The sequence below is a fragment of the Pelophylax lessonae genome, assembly GCF_965119305.1.
Source record: "Pelophylax lessonae genome assembly, chromosome: 2".
Lineage (NCBI taxonomy): Eukaryota > Metazoa > Chordata > Amphibia > Anura > Ranidae > Pelophylax > Pelophylax lessonae.
This window is the reverse complement of record NC_138769.1, coordinates 363,179,387-363,205,060: the sequence shown is the minus strand read 5'-3', so window position 1 is coordinate 363,205,060 and position 25,674 is coordinate 363,179,387. Positions and strand designations below refer to the sequence as shown.

Sequence of the window (25,674 nt, the reverse complement as noted above, 5' to 3'; positions counted from 1 at the left end):
AAAATTAAAAAAAAAAATAGCGTGGGGGTGCCCCCAAAATCCATACCAGACTCTTATCCGAGCATGCAGCCTGGCAGATCAGGAAATGGGGGGGTCGAGCGAACACCCTCCCCTCCTGAACCATACCAGGCCACATGCTTTAGGGTGCCTTAGGGGATGCTTTAATGGAGACAAGGGCCTCTTCCTGACAACCCTGGGCTGTGGTTGTGGGGATCTGAAGGCAGGGGTCTTATCAGAATCTGGAAACCCCCTTTAACAAGCCCCCAGATCCCGGCCCCCCATATGAATTAGTATGGGGTACATAGTACCCCTACCCATTTACCAAAAATAGTGTCAAAAAGAAATAAAAACACACAGTTTTTGACACCTACTTTATTAAATATAAAAAAAAACAATGTCCCTCGATGTAGATTCATCGTCAATTGCGATGCTTGCCCCCACCACCAAGCCAAAAAAAGAGAAAAACTCTGCCCGTAACAAGGGCTTACTGTCAACTACCTGCTCTGTCATTTGACAGTTCTAATGTAAGTAAAGTGCAGGGCCACCTGACGACGTCACCTAGTGGCACTGCCCCATGTGATGTCACCAACCATTGCATCCCCCTGCCCCGAACCACCTCCCCCCATGTTGAGGGCATGTGGCCTGGTATGGTTCAGGGGGGGATGGGCGCTCACTCGTCCCCTCCCCTTTCCTTGCCTGCCAGGCTGCATGATAGGATAAGGGTCTAGTATGGATTTTGAGGGTGACCCCATCAGTGTTAAATTCGTCAACGAAAACGTTTTCGTCATCGTTTTCATCAACGCCATTTTTCAAATGACGAAAACGAAACGCAAAGTATAGCACATTTTCGTCAAATGAGGACAACTATGACGAAAATCAAATCCGTTTTCGCTAACGAACGAAAACTAAACGAGAATGTGAGGCAGGGACGTTTACCCAACTTCCTTTTTTCATGGAGCTCCGCCTGCTTCCGCTCCCAGCAAGCGACTGTGTGGCGTCTGGCGTGGCGTGCACCATGATGACTACAAGAAGAGAGTCAACACCAGTCACCAGAGCACTGCAGCACTACAGCCAGGCCTCCGGAGTCCCGACTCAACTCACATCACACGACCACCCAGGCAGTGGCACCCACCACATCCAGAGCAGAGCACCTACTGAGTAAGTTACAACAGCCAGCCAATACTGCCTCCCCTCAGACCACTGGCATCAGCCATCCAGCACTGTGTGTGTGTGTGTGTGTGTGCATGCATAAGCCACTGAGGCCGGCCCATCCTGTTCAGAGTCAGACCACTCTTAAACCTGAGACCCCCATCCAGCACTCTGAGCAGCACTGTGCTGTGTGCACTGCAGGATGCAGCATTACAGGCCTCCTCTCTGACCTGACCACCGCATGCATCCGGCACTGTGCAATGCATACAGGCTATCCCTTAGACCTGAGACCACCATCCATCCAGCACCGTCCATGTCCAGCAGCATTATAGGCCTCCTCTGACCACCACAGGCATCCAGGGCACTGTGCATTACAGGCCATCCCTTAGACCTGAGACCACCATCCAGCACTGTGCATTACAGGCCATCCCTTAGACCTGAGACTACCATCCAGCAATGTCCAGCAGCATTAGGTCTCCTCTGACCACCACAGGGATCCAGGGCACTGTGCATTATTTACAGGCCATCCCTTAGACCCGAGACCACCATCCAGCACTGTCCAGCAGCATTACAGACCTCCTCTGACCACTGTTATCCACACAGCACTATCATCCAGAGAAATGTCCGCGACCGTGTCTGTGACTGGCAGAAAGAGAAGAGAAGATCTATGGGTGTATTTTACATTTGATGCTAAGGACAACAAGACCCTTTGCAAACCATGTGGAGTGACACTAACTGGTAAAAATGCAAAAAACTTGAAGCGTCATTTGCGGACAACTCATCCCAAAATTCATACAAAGGTAAGCAGTGCATGATAGCAGTTAACTAACTCCACTTTTGTAAATTATAAAGAGACAACTTGGAGCGGAGTGAGAGAGAATGTAAAATCAGAATAACTAGAATTTTTCCCCCTAATTTAACCCCACAGATACAGAAAACCTCAAATGATGGACCAATTTAAGCCAGTGCACCACAGCAAACTATTTACACTACTCTTTTAGGTGCTTCAAAATACAAAATTGACTCTAAGGAACGACAGGCCAGGGAGGAGGCCATGGCAAGATGGATTGGGCGCTCCGGATTACAAGTCAGAACGATTGAAGATGAGGACTTTGTTAGCATGGTGGAGACAGTAGATAGAAAGCTGACTGTTCCAAAGAAAACTAAAATAAGCAATCTGATTGATAAACAATATGAAAATTCAAAAAGAGACTGACTGCTGCTCGTAGAGTATTTATTTGCACTGATTTGTGGACAAAAAAAGGACTCTCAGCTTCATTCCTTGCTATAAGTGCATGTTACTTTTGTGTTGAACAACATAAACCTGAACACATATTGTTGGCCCTTGAACAAATAGTCCACCCTCACACTGCACAGTCAATTAAAACATGTGTGGAAAAATTCTTGCAAGAGTGGGACATACCAAAGAGGAAGATCCTCACAGTGATAACAGACAACGGGAGCAATATGGTGGCAGCATTTAAACAAACCGCAGCAGCAGCAGTAGAAGAACCACCCAGCTCTAGTGAGGAAGACTCCCCCATGACGGAAAGTGACTCTGAGGAGGAGTCATATGGGGGCACTAGTATCTGCTCTACTCTATGGGTGCATCTTTGTTATTTTTCCAGTAGTCTTGTGTAAAAGTATTCCCATAAGATGTTAAATGTTAAAATAATAGAATGGAATAGAATGGAACAGAAAGCTTTTCTATACTTTATGCTTATTTGGCTGTGATTTGGCTTTCACTATTATACCTTACAACTTGTGGTCCACATGTTGCAGAAGGAGGCAAGTGTGAAGAGAATACTGGATAAAGCAAGATCAATAGTGAACCTCTTCCGCAAGTCTTCCATTGCAACACAGAAGATATTGAAGCCTTGTGGCCTGACCCTTTTCATTGACTGCCCCACACGCTGGTCAAGCACATTCAACATGATCGCAAGACTCCTCAAACTGAAAGAGTCAGTCTGCCAAATCTCGAACAACATGGGATGGGACAGCTTGCTCCCTAGTGAATGACACTACATTGTGAGTGAGCCCACTCCCTTGTTGGCTGAGAACTTAGCAACCCCCCCCCCCCCACAGTGGTCTCAGGTTTCAGGATGCTTTACTGTTGCCATGAGCATGACACAGGACTGATGAAGTGAGCTGATGCTTATTTTTTCTTCTCTGGAGTCTCTGCAGCTGTTCTTGGATGGTTGAGGTGGGAAGTTGTTGTCTTCTATGAGGATGTTTTTGTACCATTCTTTATTCATGGCTGTGTTCTTAGGCAAAATTGGGAGTGAGCCCACTCCCTTGTTGTCTGAGAACTTCCAGCACTCTCCAGTTCCAGCACATCCTTCCTGAGGACCGGTGCCCAGAACTGGACAGCATACTCCAGATGTGGCCGGACCAGAGTCTTGTAGAGTGGGAGAATAATCTCTTTATTTCTGGAGTGAATCCCCTTTTTTGTACATGCCAGTATTCTGTTGGCTTTGCTTGCAGCGGCTTTGCATTGCATGCCACTGCCAAGCCTGTTGTCCACTAGGACCCCCAGATCCTTTTCCATCTTAGATTTAACCAGAGGTTTCCCCCCTAGTGAGTAGCTCGCTTTCGTGTTTCTGATGCCCAAGTGCATTAATTTACATTTTTCAACATTAAACCTCATCTGCCATGTAGTTGCACCCTATTATTTTGTTCAGGTCCGCTTGTAAGGTTTCCACATCCTGCATAGAAGATATTGGCATGCTTAGTTTAGTATCATCCGCAAATACTGAGATTGTAGTAGATATCCCCTCCTCTAGATCATTTATGAATAAATTAAACAAGTTGTTCTCTTCTCTGGGGATGTTTTTGTACCATTCTTTATTCATGGCTGTGTTCTTAGGCAAAATTGTGAGTGAGGCCCACTCCCTTGTTGGCTGAGAACTTAGCAACCAACCCCCCCCCCCCCCCCCCACAGTGGTCTCTGGTCTCAGGATACTTTACTGTTGCCATGAGCATGACACAGGACTGATGAAGTAAGCTGATGCTTATTTTTTCTTCCCTGGAGTGAGTCTCTGGGCAAGGTTTTTTTGGGATGCCCCAAACAATCAGAAAGGGGAATCAACAGAGAAAATGACTTTACTCCAGTCCCTTTGATACCAGGTAAAGCTGCTGAAAGGTTTCATTGTGTTCTGTTCAGTTTCTTCACCTGTTAAAGTTCATGTAAATGTGCACTACATGACTGGCAACATCACGAGCCTGCAAAGTTTTTATTTTTTTGTATTTTTATTACATTTTTACATTTTTATGTTACCCCTTTGGTCAAAAAAGCAATATTCTTGGCAAAACAGTTTTGCCTTAATAAAGACTTAATGACTAAATCTGTGTCTGTGTAGTGCATGCTCAAAGCTTAATACCATAAATAATATTCAATTTTTGACTCCAGCAGTAGTATATAATGAGTTTGGAAATTGTAGAGAAATGAGCGGAAAGGTGATATTCGGGCTGAACTTTTGCTCGGGCCAAACTGCTCACCCAACTCTACTGCTCAAACTTGAGAGGCACCCAGGCACCAGTTTATATCAATAGAGAAGGACCACTTTATAAATGTATTATATGCATGTGAAAGTGCTACCAATACTATAAATAACAGTATATGTTTAAGTTCAACATACCTGCACACAAATTAAGATATTTGCCATTTATAAACTTTGCAGTGCAGCCTATTACTCTGTGCAAGTGTCCACTAAAGGCAAACAGTAAAAACAATTCTGTAATTGTCTTATATAGAAATATTGAACAGAGAGCTTTATGTTACAATGTCACCGCCAAAATCCTGTCTTTTTTTAAATGTGTTCTGCTAATCTACTGGAATATGTACCTTTCCATCCATGAATGTGAATCATTGCTACCTTATGTATCTAGGATATCAATGATAAATTCTAAATTGGCCCATACATGGGGCTTCTAACTGTTCCACTGAGAACAATGAGACCCTAGTTTTTCATTAGCATACAGTACATAGTGTACGTGGCATTCTCCCCAAAAGACATACATACCGAGCCCAATTCGTTTAGATCAGGGATCTCAAACTGGAGGCCCTCCAGCTGTTGCAGAACTACAAGTCACATAATGTCTCTGCCTATAGGAGTCATGCTTGTCACTGTCAGCCTTGCAATGCACTCATGGGAATTGTAGTTCTGCAACAGCTGGAGGGTCACCAGTCTGTGACCCCTGGTTTAGAGCATGTTCATTTCTGACATTGGCCTTTCGGAAATTACGCTTACCATTCTGACACAATTTATGAAAGATTGAGAGCTGTCAGCAGCCAAATAGAAAAGCTTTTTGTGGACCCTCTAGAGCAGTTTTGGTCAACTTGCTAATTATTAATGTTAACTATTAATGTTAATGGCCTCAAGGGCTGCGCAAGAACATTTGTACTTTAACCACTTGCCGACCGCCCCACGCAGATTTACTGCGGCAGTAATCATGTCTCAGCAAGGCGGGAGGAGTGGGCTCGATCGCCGCCGGCCTCCCGCAATCTTCGGTGAAACTGACAGGAGAGTCGCCTGCCTATGTAAACAAAGCAGGTGGCTCTCCTGTCAGACAGGCACACTGAGACTGTGTGTTTCAGCTAAGCTAAAACACCGATCTCTGTGTGCCTTTCACACAGCCCTCTCCCCACACAGTTAGCAAGCATATTTAGGCTTACATTTAACCCCTTGATCACCCCCAGTATTAACCCCTTCCCTGCCAGTGCCATTTATACAGTAACAGTGCATGTTATTTAGCACTGATTACTGTATTAATGTCACTGATCTCCAAAAAGTGTCACTTAGTGTCAGATTTGTCCGCCGCAATGTCGCAGTCCCACTAAAAATCACTGATCGCCAATTCTAAAAAAACAAAAAAAATAAAAAGTCCAAAATCTATCCCATAATTTGTAAACGCTATAACTTTTGCGCAAACCAAATAAAATACGCTTTTTGGGATTTTTTAAACAAAAATATGTAGTAGAATACAAATTGGCCTAAGCTGATAATTTTTTTTTTTTTTTTTTTTATTGGGAATGTTTTATAGTAGAAAGTAAAAAATATTGTGTTTTTTTCAAAATAGTCGCTCTTTTTTGTTTATAGAGCAAAATCCAAAAAAACCACAGAGATCATCAAATACCACCAAAAGAAAGCTCTTTTTGTGGGAAAAAAAGGACATCAACTGTATTTGGGTACAACGTCGCACGACCACACAATTGTTAGTTAAAGTAATGCAGTGCTGAATCATAAAAAATGGCCTGGTTATTAAGGGGGTAAAACCTTCTGGGACTGAAGTGGTTAAGCGTGCTGTAGTAAACTATGTAGAAATGTGTACCTTACAGCAATGCACACTATTGCTCTGTACGTTCATTGGTGCATTGCAATGGCATTTGAGGTCATGTGCCTCTTACCACAATGCATGTTACATGTGTTAGTGCATTGCAGTGCCATTAATTGTGAATGGCACTCCAAAACACTAAGGCAACACAGCTCCAACACACATGTATTGCAGTACACCAATATGTGCTGGATTGCCAAAACGTATGCATGTTGATTTGTTGGGATGTTCTGTTGTGTAGCTGGCCCATTTGTTTGAAAAGGCTGCCTTAACACAATGCGAAAAAACATACCTTAAAGAGGAAGTAAACCCTCCTCTGTAACTTTTACCTACTGTATAGGTAAGCCTATGATAAAGCTTACCTATAGGTACTGTAAATATCTCCTAAACATGTATCGTTTAGGAGATATTTACCTTACATGCAGCCAGTGACATCACTGGCGCATGCGCTCTGAAGGAACGGCCGCTCGTGCCGTTCCTTCAGAGCTCCGTGCCGTGACCGTCGGCTCCCGCGCGCATGCACGGGAGTGACGTCACCGCGGCTCCGGCCAATCAGATGGCCGGATGCCGCGATCCCAGAAGACGGGCGACTGGACATGTCGCCCGTCATGCAGGTAAGCGGATGGCACGGCGGGGGCTCATTCTAAGGTAAGTATTTCATAATGAGCTAGTATGCGATGCATACTAGCTCATTATGTGTTTCTCTTGCAGGTTTAAAAAAAAAAAAAAAATGTTTTGGGGGTTTACAACCTCTTTAATGTAAAACACTGTAACCCACCTCACCGGAAAAGCCTGACCTATTTATTTTTTTCTTGTTTATATTTTTAATTATTTTTTCTCTATCTTTTCTCTAAATTCAATAAAAGTACCTGTTAAAAAGTATTTGTTTATTTAAGACTACCTGGGATTATCCTGCATTATTTGATTTTTTAACTCTTTTTCCTTTACATTCTTTAGCTGGTCCTAGCCCCACAGAGTCACACGATTGCCTCAAAGCCCATGTGACTAGCGTTATACAGGAAGCAGCTGTCAATGCTTGGATTTAGCCATTTAATCTGCAAGCTGTCACTTTGTGACCCCCTAGGTGCCTGACACTTCAGGATCTGCTAGTGCTCCACGTACTCAGCCCAGCCTAAAACATCACAGGCCACACAAAGTGGCCCACATGTGGCCCACAGGCTGCAAATAGGGCATCAGGGTTCTATAATCTGTCAAAGAGCCAACCCTACCCAATTAAAATGGCTGAGAGGTGTGGGGTAGGAGGGCTGAAGTGTTGAAGGGGTAGGAGGGCTGAAGTTTTGGAGTGTCAATATTCTTAGATGACCATGTTTTACAATCCAAAAACCAATGTATTATTGACCTAAAATGAAATCATGATTTGACAGATATCAAAGATGATATTGATCTTATACTCATTCTCCTTAGGAGCTTCAACCTCCTCACTGAACATTTTGGTAGACACTGGTAATTTTATCATATCAGAATTTATTAAATATGAATAGATTTTGAGAGTTGGATTGTAAGCAAAGGTCAGTTTCAGATCAAGTAAAGCCTGGCTATTTTATGACTTATTTATAATGATTATTAGCAGATGATTGATTAAGAGACATCCTGCTCAGGGGTTTTACAACATCCAACTAGCCAGTTCCGAAAACACCAGACCAAAAAATGTTTTCATAACTATATTTTGATAGGGTTCAATTAAAAGTCCCTGCTCTGGAGGTTTACAATGACAGATTATAGTTAGAATACATAGGAGCCTGTGGAGTGCTCTGCTAGAGTTTTTGACATGGCAATTGTATAATGGGCGTAATAAGAGATTTTTTTTTTTTTCTTTTTAGGATTATAGACTCTCTGGGTACTATTTATTTAACTTGAGCTACTCAAGATGGTTGTTTTGGTACTGGGGTTGTATGGAATGTGTCAGCTCTCTACATGACCCTACAGATAAACAATTTATATATGATGGTTTGTCCCAGACTTGCGAATTTGGAAAACTAAAGAGGAGTTCTAATCGTTTTTCTGAAAATTAAAAGTCAGGAGCTACAAAAACTGTAGCTGCTGACATTTAATAAACACTTACCTGTCCCAAGATCCATCACTGTGCTCACCCGAGGGGGTGTCAGGGACCGTCTTCGGTCCCTGGTGCCAGCGTCTTAAATATGTCCAGTGGAACCTCACAGCTAGGCGCCCACTGCGCATTGTGAATGGTCTCACAGTCTTCTGGGACCTGTGATGTGTCCCAGAAGACTGCAGAGAGGGAGGGGGGATGGATAACTTGTGTACTGGCCTAATAAATATGGAGGGATGACAAGATACTGGTTAAACCTCCAGTTTTAGAAGTCCAGCACAGGCTTTTTTCAATTGTACCAAGCCCTAATAGATCCTTGTAACATGTTTTTTTTTTTATATTATGTTGCAAAAATATTAATACAATTAAATATGGACTCTATACTTATTGTTGCTGGCCAAATTAGTAAAACGAAATAAAGAGGAAATACTGTATTTCATAAATAAGCATTAACAATAATTCCCAGTATTCAGATTTCTGCATAAACCCAGTTGTCACTGGTTCTTTTTCATATGCAGCCCAGCTTATCAACAGCTAAATAGGCTATCATCCAAAGTTTTTATCTGTAAAAATTGAGATAGGCTTGTGAAGTGATTCCATAAAAGTGGCATATGGATGCTTGTAATTGAATCCCTTGATGCATCTATTGATGCAGGTTCTGCTCATCAATATCTATAATCTATCATATTGAATTATGGTCAAATTGAGTACTCTGATTTAAATAACAGGCAAGATGAGTAGTGCCAATATTAAAAATCAAAACAAAATCTTTGTAGAATATCCGGCCTAGATGACAACTAATGTGAAAGAAAAGACAAGAAGAGGACTAATGTGGAATATCAGGGCGGTGGAGGACTGATGTGAAATAGCAGACTAGAAAAGGGTTATTGTGAAAAATCAGGCCAAACGTGGACCTATGTAAATTGTCAGGCCAGAAAAGGATTTATGTGAATTAACAGACGAGAAGAGGACTACTGTGGAATATCAGATTAGAAGTGGCCTAATGTGGAATATCAGGCCAGAAGAGGACATACTGTATATGGAACATCATAAAAAAAAGGGAGCTAATGTGGAATTCTAGACCAGAAGAGGAACCACATAAAATATCAGGCCAAAAGAAGACCAATGTGGAAAATCAAGCCAGAAAAGAAATCTAGGTGAAAAATCAGGTCAAAAAGGACCTATGTGGAATATCAGGCCAAAAGAAGATCAAGAAGGGGACCTATGTGGATAATAGGGATAACAGTCTAAAAATGTATCTATGTTGAATATTAGGCCATAAGGGGTCCAATCTAGAATAGTAAGCCAGTTGATGACATAGCTAGAATATTAGGCAATAAGAGGATCTCATTTGAATACCAGGGCAATAGAGGAGATATGCAAAAATCAGGCCAGAAGAAGACTTATGTGGACTATCAGCCCATTATGGGACCTAGGTATAAAATCAGGCCTAAAGAATACCTATGTGGAATATTAAAGAGAAGAGAACCTAGGTGGAATATCAGAGCAGAATAGAATAATGTGGAAACAGGCGCCTGAAATGGACCTATAAATAATATCAGACCAGAAGGAGATTGTATTTGAGATATGAGGCTAGAAGAGAACTAATGTGGAATATTAGGCCAGAGGAGGATTTATGTAAAATAAGAGTCCAGCAAAAGACTAATGTGGAATATCAGGCCAAAAGAGGACCTATTAGGAATATCAGGCCAAAAGAGAAGTCGCGTGGAAAATCAGGCCAGTAGAGAACCTATACTAAATATCAGACTAGAAGAGGACATATGTAGAATATTAGGCTAGAAGAGGATTTTTATGGAATAAGAGAGCAGAAGGGGACCTAGGCAAAATGTCAGAACAGCAGAGATCCTATGTGGATTATCAGGCCATAGGGGGACCTGTGTAAATAGATCAAAAGGTAATGTGAGTGAAATATCAAGCCAGAAGAAAACTAATGTGAAAAATAAAGCTAAATGAAGACAAGCAATGAATATTAGGCTAAAAGAGGTCCAATGTGAAACAGCCACCTAAAAAGAACAAATTTGGAACATTGGGCAAAAAGAAGATCTATGTGGAATTTCTGGCCAGAGGAAAACGTATGTGTATCTCTAAGCCAGAAAAGAACCCAAGTGGAAAAACAGGCCCAAAGAGGACCTATCTTGAATAATAGGCCAAAAAAGGACATATGTGAAATAGCAGGTCATATAAAGATGTACATGAACTATTTGGACATAAGAGGACTAATGTAAATATTAAGCTAAAGGCGGGCCAGTATGGAATATCAGGCTACTAGAAGATAAATGTAGAACACCAAGATAAAAGAGGACTAATGGAGAACATCAGGCTAAAACAGGATCTATGTGCTATAGCAGGCTAAATGAGGACCAAAGTAAAATATTGCGATAAACTGAACCAGTTTAGAACTATAGGTAGAAATAGAACCAATGTGTAATATCAAGTTAAAAGATGATTGATGTGAGATACCAGGATAAAACAAGACCATTGTGGATAAGCAGGCTAAAATAGGACCAGTGTAGAATATCTGGGTGAAACAGGGCCAATGTGGAATATTTGCTCTAAGAGGGCCTGTTTGGAATATCAGGGTAAAACAGAGCCAGTGGGTAACATCAGGCCAAAAGTGAACCAACATGAAAAATTAGGTTAAAAGAGGACTAATGTGTAAGAGGTAAAGAGCAGGCAAAAATATAATATTGCTAGCCAGGACAAATATGAAAATGCTTCCTATTACTTATAGCTGAGCATGTGGTATGGCTCAATTTAAATGTGTACAAGAAATACAGCACATATTGAAATCTCCATTAAAACAACTGGCAGTCCCTATTTCACTTAGTTATAAACACAATGCAGCCACTTACATTTAGGTTTCAATTGAAATGCCTGTCTGATTTCTCAGTAAATTAACTATGTAACAAAAGGTGAATTAAGTGCACATATAACACAGAGAGGCCAATGCTCAATTATTCTTTCAAAGTTTGGCAGCTCCTCCAGGCCAGGTCCGGTAACGAGAAGGCAAGCAGCTCTCAGTGGCAGTTAATTTAGTGGTTGGACAGGATAAGGGGACACCTCATGCCTCCAGTTGAAATGATAATTATGACAGTGTCAGGCTGGCTGGAAAGAAAGCTGAGGGAGATCTCAAAGTCTAGACTGCAGAGTGTGCAGAATTCCAATGCATGAAGGTAGAAAAGTGATAGCAACAAAAACCATAGAGCAGACACCTTGAAAAAACATCAAGAAGGAGAGACAAGCTCCTACTATGGCATTGGCAATATTTTGCTGCTAACAAAGAATATTTTTCGTATATAATATTCTGATAAATTTCAAAAATATGTTAGATTTTAAAGAGGCATGAATTCCTCACTGCCACATGTACAATGAAGTTGATTAGGTACTGTATGTATATACTGTATATATGCACATATGTGCACAAACATACAAATGCCCACTGTAATCTTTTACACCAAGCCTTTGTAAGAACTCTTACAGAAGTTCTGAGGTGTCTAAGCCTACAATCCACAAATATTGAGACTAAAACAAGTGGTCATAATAATCCAGGAATATCTTAGCATCTTGTTGTAAATCCTTCAAGTACAGAAAATGAGTCCAAATAATTGGAGAACTAAAAGGCAGTTTGGGAAGAATTTAGCTACAATGGTCTGCTGCTCTTGGCAAGGCTTTTTTTTTTCTTTAAGACATCAAAGACGTAATTGCTGTGAACCCTTTAAGCAGAACTCCAGTTTTTTTTTTTTTTATGGTACCTTTAAAAGTATAGGGTATACCATATTTTCTTTAAAGCTTATTATTTTCATCACAGATGGATTCTGAGCTATTTTCAGCCTAAATAGGTTGCTGCACATTTCTGGGTATATGACTCTGAACCCATGGTATATACTGTATGTGAGTCGCTTAGGCTGCTAGGAAGTGTAGTCCTTTGCCTGCTGCTGTGAGTGCTGGGTGAGATGGAGCCAGCCCACACTCCAAACATTGACAGATAAGAGCAGAAGATCCCGGGAGCCGTACATTAGGCTGAGACTGCCACCTATACACACAGCAGGTCTTGTTCTGATGTGTGGCTCCCAGGATCTTCTGCTCTTATATGACTCTGAAGCAAGCCATACACAGTTAGAATTTTTTTCGAAATTGGTCTACTTCAAAACACATGTCCTATTTTCCACTAGGGTAGCTTCACACTGCCCTGTTGCGCTTTTTGTGTGGGTTAGGCGCACTTTCCCATAGACGTCTTTGAAGACCTGTGGTTTCAGAAAGAACACCAAAGATGCAGCATGCAGGAGTTTTAGTGTGCTTTCTGAAACCATACCAAAACCACAGGTCCTCATAGTAGTCTATGGGAAAGCGCTGCTAGCCCACACGAAAACCCCAGGGTAGCCGTGCTTTTGCAAAAGCGGGGCAGGGAGAAGCCACTCTTAATGGGAATAATCTGATGATCTATTTCATCCTTAATGACCAGAAAAATCAAGACGAAAGATGGAAGCTTTTTTTGTTTCATATCTGAACAAACAAAATTCTAACTGTGAATGCGGTTTCTGTTTGGGAAAAATCCTACTTATTGTAATGCCCATGTGCCAGGTACAATTTGAATCCTATGTAGAACTTATACTGTCTGTCATGAACATTCATTTGTTTGGTATTTAAAGCATGTGGTAGGGTCACAGGCCTAAACCTTACATCACTTCCTGCATGCAGAAATTGAATGCTAAAATATGAAATTTTCAAGGACTTTCTAACAAAATATTTCAGTCACTGATGGTACTATTGCAAGCTGAGAACAGTACATTTTTCAGAATTTTATGTTAAACTAAATTTTACTCACATATGGCTAGCCTGAGCACCTTTTTCTACTGTCTGGCTGTCAAGGATGATGCCTCGACACCTGTTTCCTTTGGGCAGAATGATTATTAGAGCTATGCTCTCATGGCCAAACTTTCATTCTGAATCATGTACCTCTTAGTATCATCAGGCAATGCTGTCATAGAAAACTGCATGGAGCTAGAAAAGGTTCAGCGTGAACAGCTAAGTTCACTAGGCACAACAATGCTTTAAGCTTTGACAGAATTAGTCTGATGTACAATGTACATCAGATGTACATGATGTACAATGATGATCAATGTACATGATGTTGCTCAATGTACAGCCCACCCAGCTTCCTCTCGTTACTCTGACCATCTCACATAGGCAACTTTGAGACTCATGAGAGTTGTAGTCTCGCTGGGTTACACAGGATGCCCAGCCAAATCCTACAACCAGTTTGTGAAAAAAAGAACAATTTTTAGCCCTGTAATGATGTCCAGAGCTGTAAAAGGGAAAGTTAAAGGACCAAATTAAGTGGCAAGAAAACAACACTACCAGTGTTACTGAATGATGAGAGATGCATAAACATTTTTTTTTTATTGTGCCTAGAGATCTGCTTAAATGACACCACTGCACACAAACATTGGCATTGTAAATAGCAACAATACCTTGCAGTACAGCAATCACATACATGATACCTTACTCAGGCATAGAGAAGCATGTGAGCTACCTGCAGACAGTTCACGTTCCATACATCAGATGCAATATGGCGGGGATCGGCGGCAGTTTTCTATATTGAAAACTGCCGCAATCCCTTTGTTAATTATGCATGCAATGGCCGGTTTACATCATACTCTAAAAGAGAAACTGGAGCAGGGGCGCAGATAGACTTTAAACAGGTTTTCCATATCAATATGATGACATAAAGCTCTAATTCTTCCCATTTCATGTGTATGGCTGCTGATCCATCCCTGTACATATGAAGCCTCTTTATTGTGCAGTTACATCTGTACAGTTGTGGCATCTGTCAACCTGCCAATGATGTGTACATGTAACTGGCTGGGGCTCTACACAAACACCTGTGACTCCTGGGAACAGAAATATACTGTATTCTGGTTATGTATAGGTCTATGCTCCCATGTGCATGAGCCCTAAACAAAAAAAAAACAAACAAAACAGCAATTAAGCAATCTTTTTTTAATATAGTATTAATCAGAAGAGCAAAAAGTTTTACTAAGATTTTAGGGGGGTTACAGAATTGTGCACATGGGGACTTATTGCAGCTTTAACCGGTACACAAGCATGCCTACATACTGAGATCCTAATATTTTGATATTTGACTGGAACTTTGCTTTAATAACTGGCAAGCATCAAGAAAATAGAATCTTTTGAAGTCTATGCTGAGGCTGGCACGTCCTTCTCTGAATGCCAAAACAAAGCCCATGAGACAGCAGCTAACATTTTGTTCTCATGCAGCGCTATGCTATGATTAGGCCAGGTGCAGTTTACTTCAACGCACATTTACCTGGTAAATGGATGCTATTCATTTATAAGAAAAATGAAGCACTGCTCCGACTAAGCCCTAACAATGACAGTAACAAAAGAAAGGCTGATAGAAATGACCAAACGGGATGTATAAGCAATGGCAAATACTGCACAATTGTGTCTAAACTGTGCTACCAGAACAAACACAAGATAGCTGTTAAATCTGTAAAATGAACATGCTAGACCTAGCACAGTGCTTTAAGTCTATACTGATGTTAACAAGAAATGTTTATGCCACATTTGATTGTGTATTGATTTGAGGAGCATTTTAGTGGTTGTTTCTGCCAACTCACCCTGACATAATGGCACCTCTGAGTTCCAATCATAATAGCCCTGAGGACGGCGTAAGCACATTGCAGAGTTAATTCCAATGAGTCGATAGCCAGGATTGCAAGTGAAGCGAATAACTCCTCCAGGTGGACTGATGACGGGACCCAGGACAGAGCCGTGGAGAGGAGGACGTGGAAGACTGCAGTATGCAGCTAATAACATACAAAGTAAAAGTGGTACAATCAAGATCTTCATTCATTTTTTTTTTTAGATATCCTAGTCAGCAACATTTACAAAAATCAAATATAGCAACCATTCACACCCTTTATATCCCAAATTACTTTCTATATATGGCTTATTTTTTATGTTCAGAAATGCTATTTGTTTTTATTGATTATTAAATGTTCCTAAATCTATATGTGAATGGACATATTTACAATATGTACAGTAAACCCCCCTCCATTGCGGGGGTTACATTCCGGACCCACCAGCGAAAAGTGAAAATCCGCTAAATAGAAATACCCTATTTAAATACAATGTAGGCATGTTTTTTAACTTTCACTGTACTTTTAAAAGCATTTTAAAGTCTTTAAACACACTTTTAAAACACTAGAAACACATTTAAACACATAAAAGATATTGAGAGACAGAGCAAGAGCTATGGAAAACACAAAAATATTTAAGTAACAATGATTTAATTAGTAAAATAACATTACAGAAAAAACTGCAATATACCGGGACCGCAAAAACTGAACCGCGATATAACGGGGTTTACTGTACAATTATCAGCATTTTGTCATGCTGTCAAGAAATCACTGTCTAATTTTGGCAGTTTGCTCATTTGCACTAAGCTTGTGCCAAGCTCAAAAAAAGTGTTAATTATTAGAACTTTTATAAAACATATATAGCCATTTTTATATCAAAAGAAGAATGTTTCCAGTGTGACCTTAAGGCCCCTTTCACACTTGTGCGACTTCAAAGTCATACGACTTTCTTGCAGCGATTTTGATGCGAGTTTGACTGGGCTTAAATGTCTTTGGACCTCAAATTACATCAAAATCGTGCCAAAGTAGTGCAGGGACTACTTTGAAGTCGGTGCAACTTCAAATCGCACAGATATGAATGGTACTCATTGGAAATAAGGGAGAATGACTTGTCATGAGATTTTGCAGTCCCAAATTGCATTAAGTCGCACAAGTGTGAAAGGAGCCTAAGGCCCCTTTCACGCATGCGGACTGTTCAGATCTGCCTGTCAGTTTTTCAGGCGGATCTGAACGGATGCCCCATGCATCCCTATGGGGCAGCGGATGTCAGAGGAGACATCTCCGCTGACACCCGCTGCCATCCGATTCGATCCTGTCCGTCAAATCCGGACGGATGGGATCCCTATTTTTCATCCGTCCAGCGGATCGGATGGGATCGGATGAGAATGGACAGGCGGTCTGTTCTCATCCGATTCCCCCATAGAGGACAGTGGGGATCTGACAGCTCCCTCTCTGCACAGAGAGCGGAGACAGAGCTGCCATCCGCCTTCTCAGAGAAAAACAGAGTCTGCTGACGGAGCGGACAGTGTGAAAGGGGCCTTAGTATACAGACATTTTAGTACACCTGTAAAATCAGTGCACTCGTGGCTTTTCCTACCTGTGATTAATTAAGTAGGTCCTATTTTAAACACTATATAAACGTATTTTTAACATGTTGTAATGTATGTTGTTTTCACATCCTCATGATATCGGATTTTATAATGTATGTGGTTTTTTTTTTGTTACTTTGTTGTAAACTTTTGAGGCTGCTGCATTCGTCATTATTGAAGGGAAGTGCTTGCAGCTGTACTTTGGCTCATTTATTACAATACCATATTTTTAGTGCAAGACCCTCTTTAAGGAAGAGAAATACACTATATTACCAAAAGTATTGGGACATTGTCATCACATGCACCTGAACTTTGATAGCATCCCTGTCTTAGTCCATAGGGTTCAATATTGAGTTGGCCCACCCTTTGCAGCTATAACAGTTGCAACTCTTCTGGGAAGACCACAAGGTTTAGGAGTGTGTCTATGGGAATGTTTGACCATTTTTCAACAAGCACATTTTTGAGGTCAGGCACTGATGTTGGACGAGAAGGCCTGGCTTGCAGTCTCCACTCTAATTAATCCCAAAGATGTTCTATCGGGTTGAGCTCAGAACTCTGTGCAGGCCAGTCAAGTTCCTCCACCCCAAACACGCTCATCCATGTCTTTATGGACCTTGCTTTGTGCATTGGTCCAAATCAATTGGTGGAGGGGGGATTGTGGTGTGGGGTTATTTTTCAGGGGTTGGGGTTCACTTATTTCCAGTGAAGGGAACTCTTAAGGTGTCAGCATACCAAGACATTTTGGACAATTTCATGCTCTCAACTTTGTGGGAACAGTTTTGGGGTTGGCCCTTCCTGTTCCAACATGACTGCTCACCAATACACAAAGCAAGGTCCATAAAGACATGGATGAGCAAGTTTGGGGGTAAAGGAACATGACTGGCCGGCACAAAGTCCTGATGTCAACCCGATAGAAAACCTTTGGAATAAATTTCTGCAGAGACTGCGAGCCAGGCCTTCTCTCCAACATCAGTGCCTGACCTCACAAGTGTGCTTGTGGAAAAATGGTCAAACATTCCCATAGACACACTCCTAAACCTTGTGGACAGCTTTCCCAGAAGAGTTGAAGCTGTTATAGCCGCAACGGGTGGGCCAAGTCAATATTGAACCCTACAGACTAAGACAGGGAATCCATTAAATTTCATGTGCGTGTAAAGGCAGGCGTCCCAATACTTTTGGTAATATAGTGTACATAACACATTAAAACAAGAACGAATATGTAAAACAAAAATGTCTTTCTGCCTTTTACCTATTCAAATAAAATGTAACAGTTATATGTTAAAAAACAGATAAATCTATCTGACAAATTAAATAAAATAAACACAAGACAAATATACAAAAAATAGCCTCCCTAATATTATTAATGTTATGTGACACTTATGGTAACACCGTAAAACTAAACAGTACACAAGGGCAAAAACTCACAAAATATGCAAATCATCTAACCTGCATTTTTAAAAATATTTCATTACAGTGTCGAATATTTTATGCGAGGTTTGTGCCAAACATATTCCCATACTTAATCGTTTTCACATAACCTGAGTTGTAAGTGATATATTTTTTTTAAATACAGCTCAGTTTGCAGAGCTTGCTCCTGTGGTTCTCTGGGATTTGTTCTATATTTTCTTCCAGAACAGGAAGCACACATTTGCATATATTTTTCAGTCTTTTGCTTTTGAAGGAGTCAACAGCTAGTGTCGTGGTGGGCAGTGGGATTATTACGGGGCCATCTTGCTGGAGATCTGACAATCTATGAACCTTGTAAAAAAGCAATTGCTCCACTGCAATATCTTTCTCTCTCCTAATAATCACATAAAAATTATTGCTGCTATCCAAAAAGCATATATAGGTATTGGAGATGTAGGAAACCATTGTGTCACTCTGCAAAAACTAGAAGAGAGACCATCCCCAATCTGACTAATGTGCATTTAACTCAGTACTGTAAACATGGTATGATTGTATTACACATTATACACCCTGGTATCAGTGTTGCCAACCATCAGTCAGCCAGTAAAAAACAGGCACTTTTCTCCTACCACTAAATGCTAGTGACAGGAAAAGGTTGCCAGTAAAAAGTATGGCTGTGACGCTCGGCTGGCCAAGACCATCCAGAGCTGGCCAAGACCATCCGAGCAGTGGCGTAGCGTGGGGGGTGCAGGGGGGGGGGGCGGACGCACCGGGCGCAACATCTGGGGGGGCGCATCCGCAGTGTCACTCTGTCTGACTCTGACATACACAGTTCACACACTGTCTGCGGCTGCCTCCATCTTTAGGCTGGGAGATGTCCAGCGCGGCCGACCTATGGCTGAAAATGGCAGATCGGGGCGGGGCTGGACTGTGCCTCACCTGTCCATTCAGTGGTGGCTGGTGCGTTGGGAGTGCAGGGGCGCCGCCCCCTATCCATGCGTCCGGCCCCCTAATCTACATACAAGTTCAATGTTTTTTTTTTTTTAATCACCTGATTAGAGCCAGAGTCTCTAATAGGCTTCAGAAAACGGTGGACCGAGGGCGCAGAGCAGTGCGCCCCCAGCCCACCCATTGTGTGACAATAACGAATGAAAATCCTCCTCCTGGCCAATCCGGAAGCGGGTCCGAGATCCGCTTCCTGATTGGCCGAAAGGCGAACGCATGCCATTGGCCGAGGAGGAGGCGGGAGGACTCGAGGAGACACGGGGAACTGAGGAGAAGCCGCCGCTGCAGGTAAGTCTCTCTGCATTGGAGGGGGCACGCTGGTCACTCTGCATTGAAAGGGGGCACGATGATCTCTCTGCATTGAAGGGGGGCACGGCACGCTGGTCACTCTGCATTGAAGGGGAGCACGCTGGTCTCTCTGCATTGAAGGGGGCACGCTGGTCTCTCTGCATTGAAGGGGGCACGCTGGTCTCTCTGCATTGAAAGGGGGCATGCTGGTCATTCTGCATTGAAAGGGGGCATGCTGGTCTCTCTGCATTGAAAGGGGGCATGCTGGTCATTCTGCATTGAAAGGGGGCACACTGGTCATTCTGCATTGAAAGGGGGCACGCTGGTCATTCTGCATTGAAAGTGGGCACACTGGTCTCGCTGCATTGAAAGGGGGCACGCTGGTCTCTCTGCATTGAAAGGGGGCATGCTGGTCTCTCTGCATTGAAAGGGGGCACGCTGGTCATTCTGCATTGATGGGGGCACGCTGGTCATTCTGCATTGATGGGGGGCACGCTGGTCATTCTGCATTGAAAGGGGGCACGCTGGTCTCTCTGCATTGAAAGGGGGCACGCTGGTCATTCTGCATTGAAAGGGGGCATGCTGGTCATTCTACATTGAAAGGGGGCACGCTGGTCATTCTGCATTGAAAGGGGGCAAGCTGGTCACTCTGCATTGAAAGGGGGCAAGCTGGTCATTCTGCATTGAAAGGGGGCACGCTGGTCATTCTGCATTGAAAGTGGGCACACTGGTCTCGCTGCATTGAAAGGGGGCACGCTGGTCTCTCTGCATTGAAAGGGGGCACGCTGGTCTCTCTGCATTGAAAGGGGGCATGCTGGTCTCTCTGCATTGAAAGGGGGCACGCTGGTCATTCTGCATTGATGGGGGCACGCTGGTCATTCTGCATTGATGGGGGGCACGCTGGTCATTCTGCATTGAAAGGGGGCACGCTGGTCTCTCTGCATTGAAAGGGGCCACGCTGGTCATTCTGCATTGAAAGGGGGCATGCTGGTCATTCTACATTGAAAGGGGGCACGCTGGTCATTCTGCATTGAAAGGGGGCAAGCTGGTCACTCTGCATTGAAAGGGGGCAAGCTGGTCATTCTGCATTGAAAGGGGGCACACTGGTCATTCTGCATTGAAAGGGGGCACGCTGGTCATTCTGCATTGAAAGTGGGCACACTGGTCTCGCTGCATTGAAAGGGGGCATGCTGGTCTCTCTGCATTGAAAGGGGGCACGCTGGTCTCTCTGCATTGAAAGGGGGCATGCTGGTCTCTCTGCATTGAAAGGGGGCACGCTGGTCATTCTGCATTGATGGGGGCACGCTGGTCATTCTGCATTGATGGGGGGCATGCTGGTCATTCTGCATTGAAAGGGGGCACGCTGGTCTCTCTGCATTGAAAGGGGGCACGCTGGTCATTCTGCATTGAAAGGGGGCATGCTGGTCATTCTAGATTGAAAGGGGGCACGCTGGTCATTCTGCATTGAAAGGGGGCAAGCTGGTCATTCTGCATTGAAAGGGGGCACGCTGGTCTCTCTGCATTGAAAGGGGGCACGCTGGTCATTCTGCATTGAAAGGGGGCCCGCTGGTCATTCTACATTGAAAGCGGGCATGCTGTTCACTCTGCATTGAAAGGGGGCACGCTGGTCATTCTGCATTGAAAGGGGGCACGCTGGTCAGTCTGCATAGAAAGGGGGCACGCTGGTCATTCTGCATTGAAAGGGGGCATGCTGGTCTCTCTGCATTGAAAGGGGGCACACTGGTCACTCTGCATTGAGAGGGGGCACGCTGGTCACTCTGCATTGAAAGGGGGCACGCTGATCTGTCTGCATTGAAAGGGGGCACGCTGGTCTGTCTGCATTGAAAGGGGGCACGCTGGTCTGTCTGCATTGAAAGGGGGCACGCTGGTCATTCTGCATTGAAATTATTTATTTTTTCACTTACAATGTATTCATTGACCTGCTGAAAATGTGGAGAATGTGTAATGCATGTTCGCACTCATTAAAGTAAAAATAAACTTGTATTTAGATGCATTTTACTTTAATTTCATCAGTATTTTCATAACAAACAATACATGTGCTTAGGGGGTAAGGGTTTCTTTAACTAATCTAGTGGAACAGACTCGAGTGCTAAAATCCCGCGGGTTAGGGGGCGCAAATTACTTCCTTTGCCCCGGGTGCTGACAACCCACGCTACGCCACTGCATCTGAGTGCCTGCTACAGTGTATTCGGGTGGTGTCAGCGTGGGGGGCAGGTCTGGAGAAGGCGGTACCTGAGTGTGTCATGTGATGTCATGGCGCAGGGGAGCCAAGCGGAGCGGCTGAAATCTTGTGTGTGGTTCCGTGGGATGGGAGCAAAGAAAGCTGGGAGGGGGGCTGTCAGTGCTTTTTGGACTGGAGTGGACTGAAGGAAACACCTGGCATGGAGAAAGACTGTCCCTATGACTCAGGAGGGGACATATCATGTTGGTGAGGTGTCATCATCATCATCTGTGTTGCTGCACACTGTTGTCATTATCACTGTGAGAGTCAATTACATGTGTGTGTCTGCATATTCTAATTTCTTGCTTTCTTGAGTCCTGTCCCTGAGCTACTTACTTGCTATATCGAAAATAAAATAAGAAATATGTTTTTTCTCTAATATCTACGTTATGTCAAAGTGCTAAGTGCATATTTTACTTGTTTGTAGCCTAAACACTGAAATTTGCACTTAAAACAGTAATTTTGTAACTTTTAGAAATGCCAGTAAAAACTAGGCTGTGCCAGTAAATTTTTGGTGTCATGTCAGTAAATTTCAGTCTGGTAGGTTGGTAACACTACCTGGTATACATGTACCACAACATTCCTTGTAAATGATAAATTCAATTCTTATTGGCAGCTTACAATGATAATTTAAGAAAGATGTGAAACATCTAATTATCATATTTATAAAGTAACAAGTGTGACATTCTTTGAATGTAACTCAGTCACTGCCATTTAAATTGTTTGCACCAGGAAGATACAGCACTGAATGTTTAGTGAATTTCCCATTCACTGCCTATAAATATTTCCCAAGTGTTTTTTTATTTATTTTAAAAAAAAGAAGAAAGAAGTGTTTGGAAAATATGTATTCTCTATACATGGTTAAAGGCATTAATAGACATGACAATAGGTACTTGACATAAAAAGAACTACACTAGGTTTATTAAGGCTAAACTACTAAATAGTTTGTATTAAGTAGTGAAACAAATTCAATATAGCAAACTGAACTATAGCATGTCTGTGTGGCAGACAAAAGAAATCAGCGATTGTTTTTATTTTACATAAAAAATTAAACCCTCATGTCACTACACATCTTTAAGCTGCTTAGTTCATCATTCTTACCTGAGTAGCGTATTTTGAAACCCTTTCGACTATAGGCATGGTCAGACATCCAACGGAGAAGAACCTTGTTTCCAGTGCTAGTGAAAGTCATGGGAGCTGAATAGTTGCCACTTAATGATGTAAGCAGGTGGCTCTGACCAGATGGACCTAAGAAATGCAAAAATTAAAATGCTATTTAACATATTAAAGCTAACCAGACAAAGAAGTGCACTAAATGATGATATTCTGTAGGTCTGCAGATATCAATCTGATCATTTAAAAAACAAACTAGGGGCCTGTGCGGATGAGCTCGGGGTTGTGTTGATGGCAATAGTTTGAGTTCTTTTTAGGACCCTTCTGAGATTATTCAAAATTCACTGACAGGTGCATGTGACCTGTGGTTACCCTCCTTCTGACCAGAATTTTACCTGATTCAAGCTGGATTTGTATTCCCAAAGACTTGTAGAGGTTTGCAAACCTGCTCGAAGGGAACAAAAGTCCATCAAAACATGTCCTTATGGGCCATACACACTATAAGATTTTCTGAAGACTTTTTCCTTTAGACTTACCAAAAGCATATAATATGAGGTCAAACCTAAACACTTTCAATTTGTATGCAATCTGGCAGGCCCTTGCACTACATAGAAAAGGTAAAGCCTCATACAGACGCGTAAAAATTCGGCAGGGAATTTTCGTCTGACGATCGATCTGCCGATTTTCGGCTTGTTTAGTATGATGCTTCCGACAACCGACTCTGATTTTTCGGCCGAAAAAAATCTGGTGTGCAGGCTATAAAATTTTTGTCCTCCGTCAAAACACGGCCGATTTTCGTGCAGTCAGTACAGATTTTGACAGGGAAAAATCTTATGAGCAAGACTGGGCATGTTCAGAGAAGAAAGAACACATAGAAAGCAAACCAACACATGACATCACTTCTGAAGTAGAATTTTGTCGGTCGACAAAAGTCCAGTGCAGTCTAGGCACATTCCAACCAACAAAACACCACTCTCGACAAAAGACGGACGACCGGTCGGCGGAAAATCGTTGCGTGTGTACTAGGCTTAAATCTGAAGGAAATCTAACCACAAAAGTTGGATAGTGTGTATCCAGCTTTAGGGTTTCTTCTTTCACACACTGTTCAGCAGGGTAACTGTGACACTTCGGGGACATTCACTTTTTGCCTGCATTTTTACAGTGGACCCATGTTAGACCTTTTTTGGATCTATAGGCAGCAAAATAAAAACGGACTTGTGTCCGTTTACATCAGGCTGCTCCTAATCTATCATATTTAGGTCCAGAAAAATAGAAAAGGATGCAGTCCTTCTCAATTTTTTCAAGACCCAGACAGACTTGGAGGTAGGTGGATGTAAACATACACACATGAGTTTGCATCCACCTGCCCATAGAATTGCATACAAATTTTGATCAGGTCCCCCTAAAAAAATCTGACAGGTGGACATGATCAGAAAGCCCATGTGAAAGCTGCCTAACAATTATATTATGCAAGATAGTTTGATCTAAAATATATTCATTCAGTTGACCATTCACAATCACATTACCATATAAAACCTAGAAACTGGTAAAGTAGTGACTCTAAAAAAAAGTAATGCTTGTTCAACAGGACAGAAGGCAATGTGAAAACTGCAGAATCCTGCAAAAGATTTTAGTTTACTTTAGTCAGATCACAAAAGGCATTTGACTATTTTAAAATACATTACATATCGTTATACTCTTGCACATACTGAAAAAGCTGAAATACAATTTCAAATTACTAATAAATGTAGTTAAAAAAACATTACTAAACTAAGCCTTTTCAATGATATCATTATGTTTATCTTGAGGTTCAGTTTAAAGCTGAACTCCAGCAGATATAATAGCACAATTTAAATCAGATATTCATTACAATGTCTGTAAATACATTTTTAAATACAACTACTGTAAGTAACGGAATCTGTCTGGATTTCAGGCTCCTATGATTTCCTGCAGAGTAGCTGCCAAAGTAGGAGAGGGAGGCAGCACTAATGGGCTTTGTTAGTATATGCTGCACTGCCATTCTACTTTTCTGAACTTGTTTATAAGATGGAAAACAAGGTGAAAACCCACATTAATGGGTTGCTGTGTGTTTGGGTCACTAACCTTGCTATCACTTCATATATACTGCTCAAAAAAAAATGAAGGAGCATTTTTTAATCAGAGCATAGCACCAAGTCAAAATAATCTCCTGGGGTATTGGTTATATCTGGGGGTTGTTAATCAGTTTCAGCTGCTTTGGTCTCAATAAAATTAACAACAGGTGCACTAGATTGGCAACAACGAGACAACGTCCAAAAGAGGAATGGTTTTACAGGTAGAGGCCACTGACATTTTTTTTTCCCTACTCATCTTTTCTGACTGTTTTTCAATAGTTTTGCATTTGGCTAGGGCCAGTGTCACTACTGGTAGCATAAGACAATACCTGGACCCTATAGAGGTTACACAGGCAGTCCAACTCCTCTAGGATGGCACATCAATACATGCCATTGCCAGGTTTGCTGTTTCTCCCATCATAGTCTCATGAGCATTAAGCAGATACCAGGAGATAGGAAGTTACTCTAGGGGAGCTGGACAGGGCCATAGAAGCCATTAGCAGGACCGGTATCTGCTCCGTTGTGCAAGCAGGAACAGGATGAGCACTGCCAGAGCCCTACAAAATAACCTCCAGTGGGCCACTGGTGTGAATGCCTCTGAACATACAATCTGAAACAAACTTCACTGTGGGTCTGACGTCCTCCAGCGGGCCCTCTGCTCACTACTTGGCACTGTGGAGCTCGATTGGCATTTGCCACT

At 42.3% G+C, this 25,674-nt stretch overlaps 1 protein-coding gene across 2 annotated transcripts in view; it reads right to left on the bottom strand.

Annotated features, from left to right (window-relative positions):
• CSMD2 (CUB and Sushi multiple domains 2) overlaps positions 1-25,674 on the bottom strand; it is a 1,446,274-nt gene that overhangs the window by 64,864 nt on the left and 1,355,736 nt on the right. For both annotated transcript variants that reach the window (XM_082247591.1, XM_082247592.1), the window contains 2 exons: positions 22,870-23,016; positions 15,217-15,405 (listed from right to left, as the gene is read on the bottom strand). In XM_082247591.1, the coding sequence (XP_082103717.1) occupies positions 15,217-15,405; positions 22,870-23,016 (336 nt within the window). The remainder of the gene's footprint in view (positions 1-15,216; positions 15,406-22,869; positions 23,017-25,674) is intronic.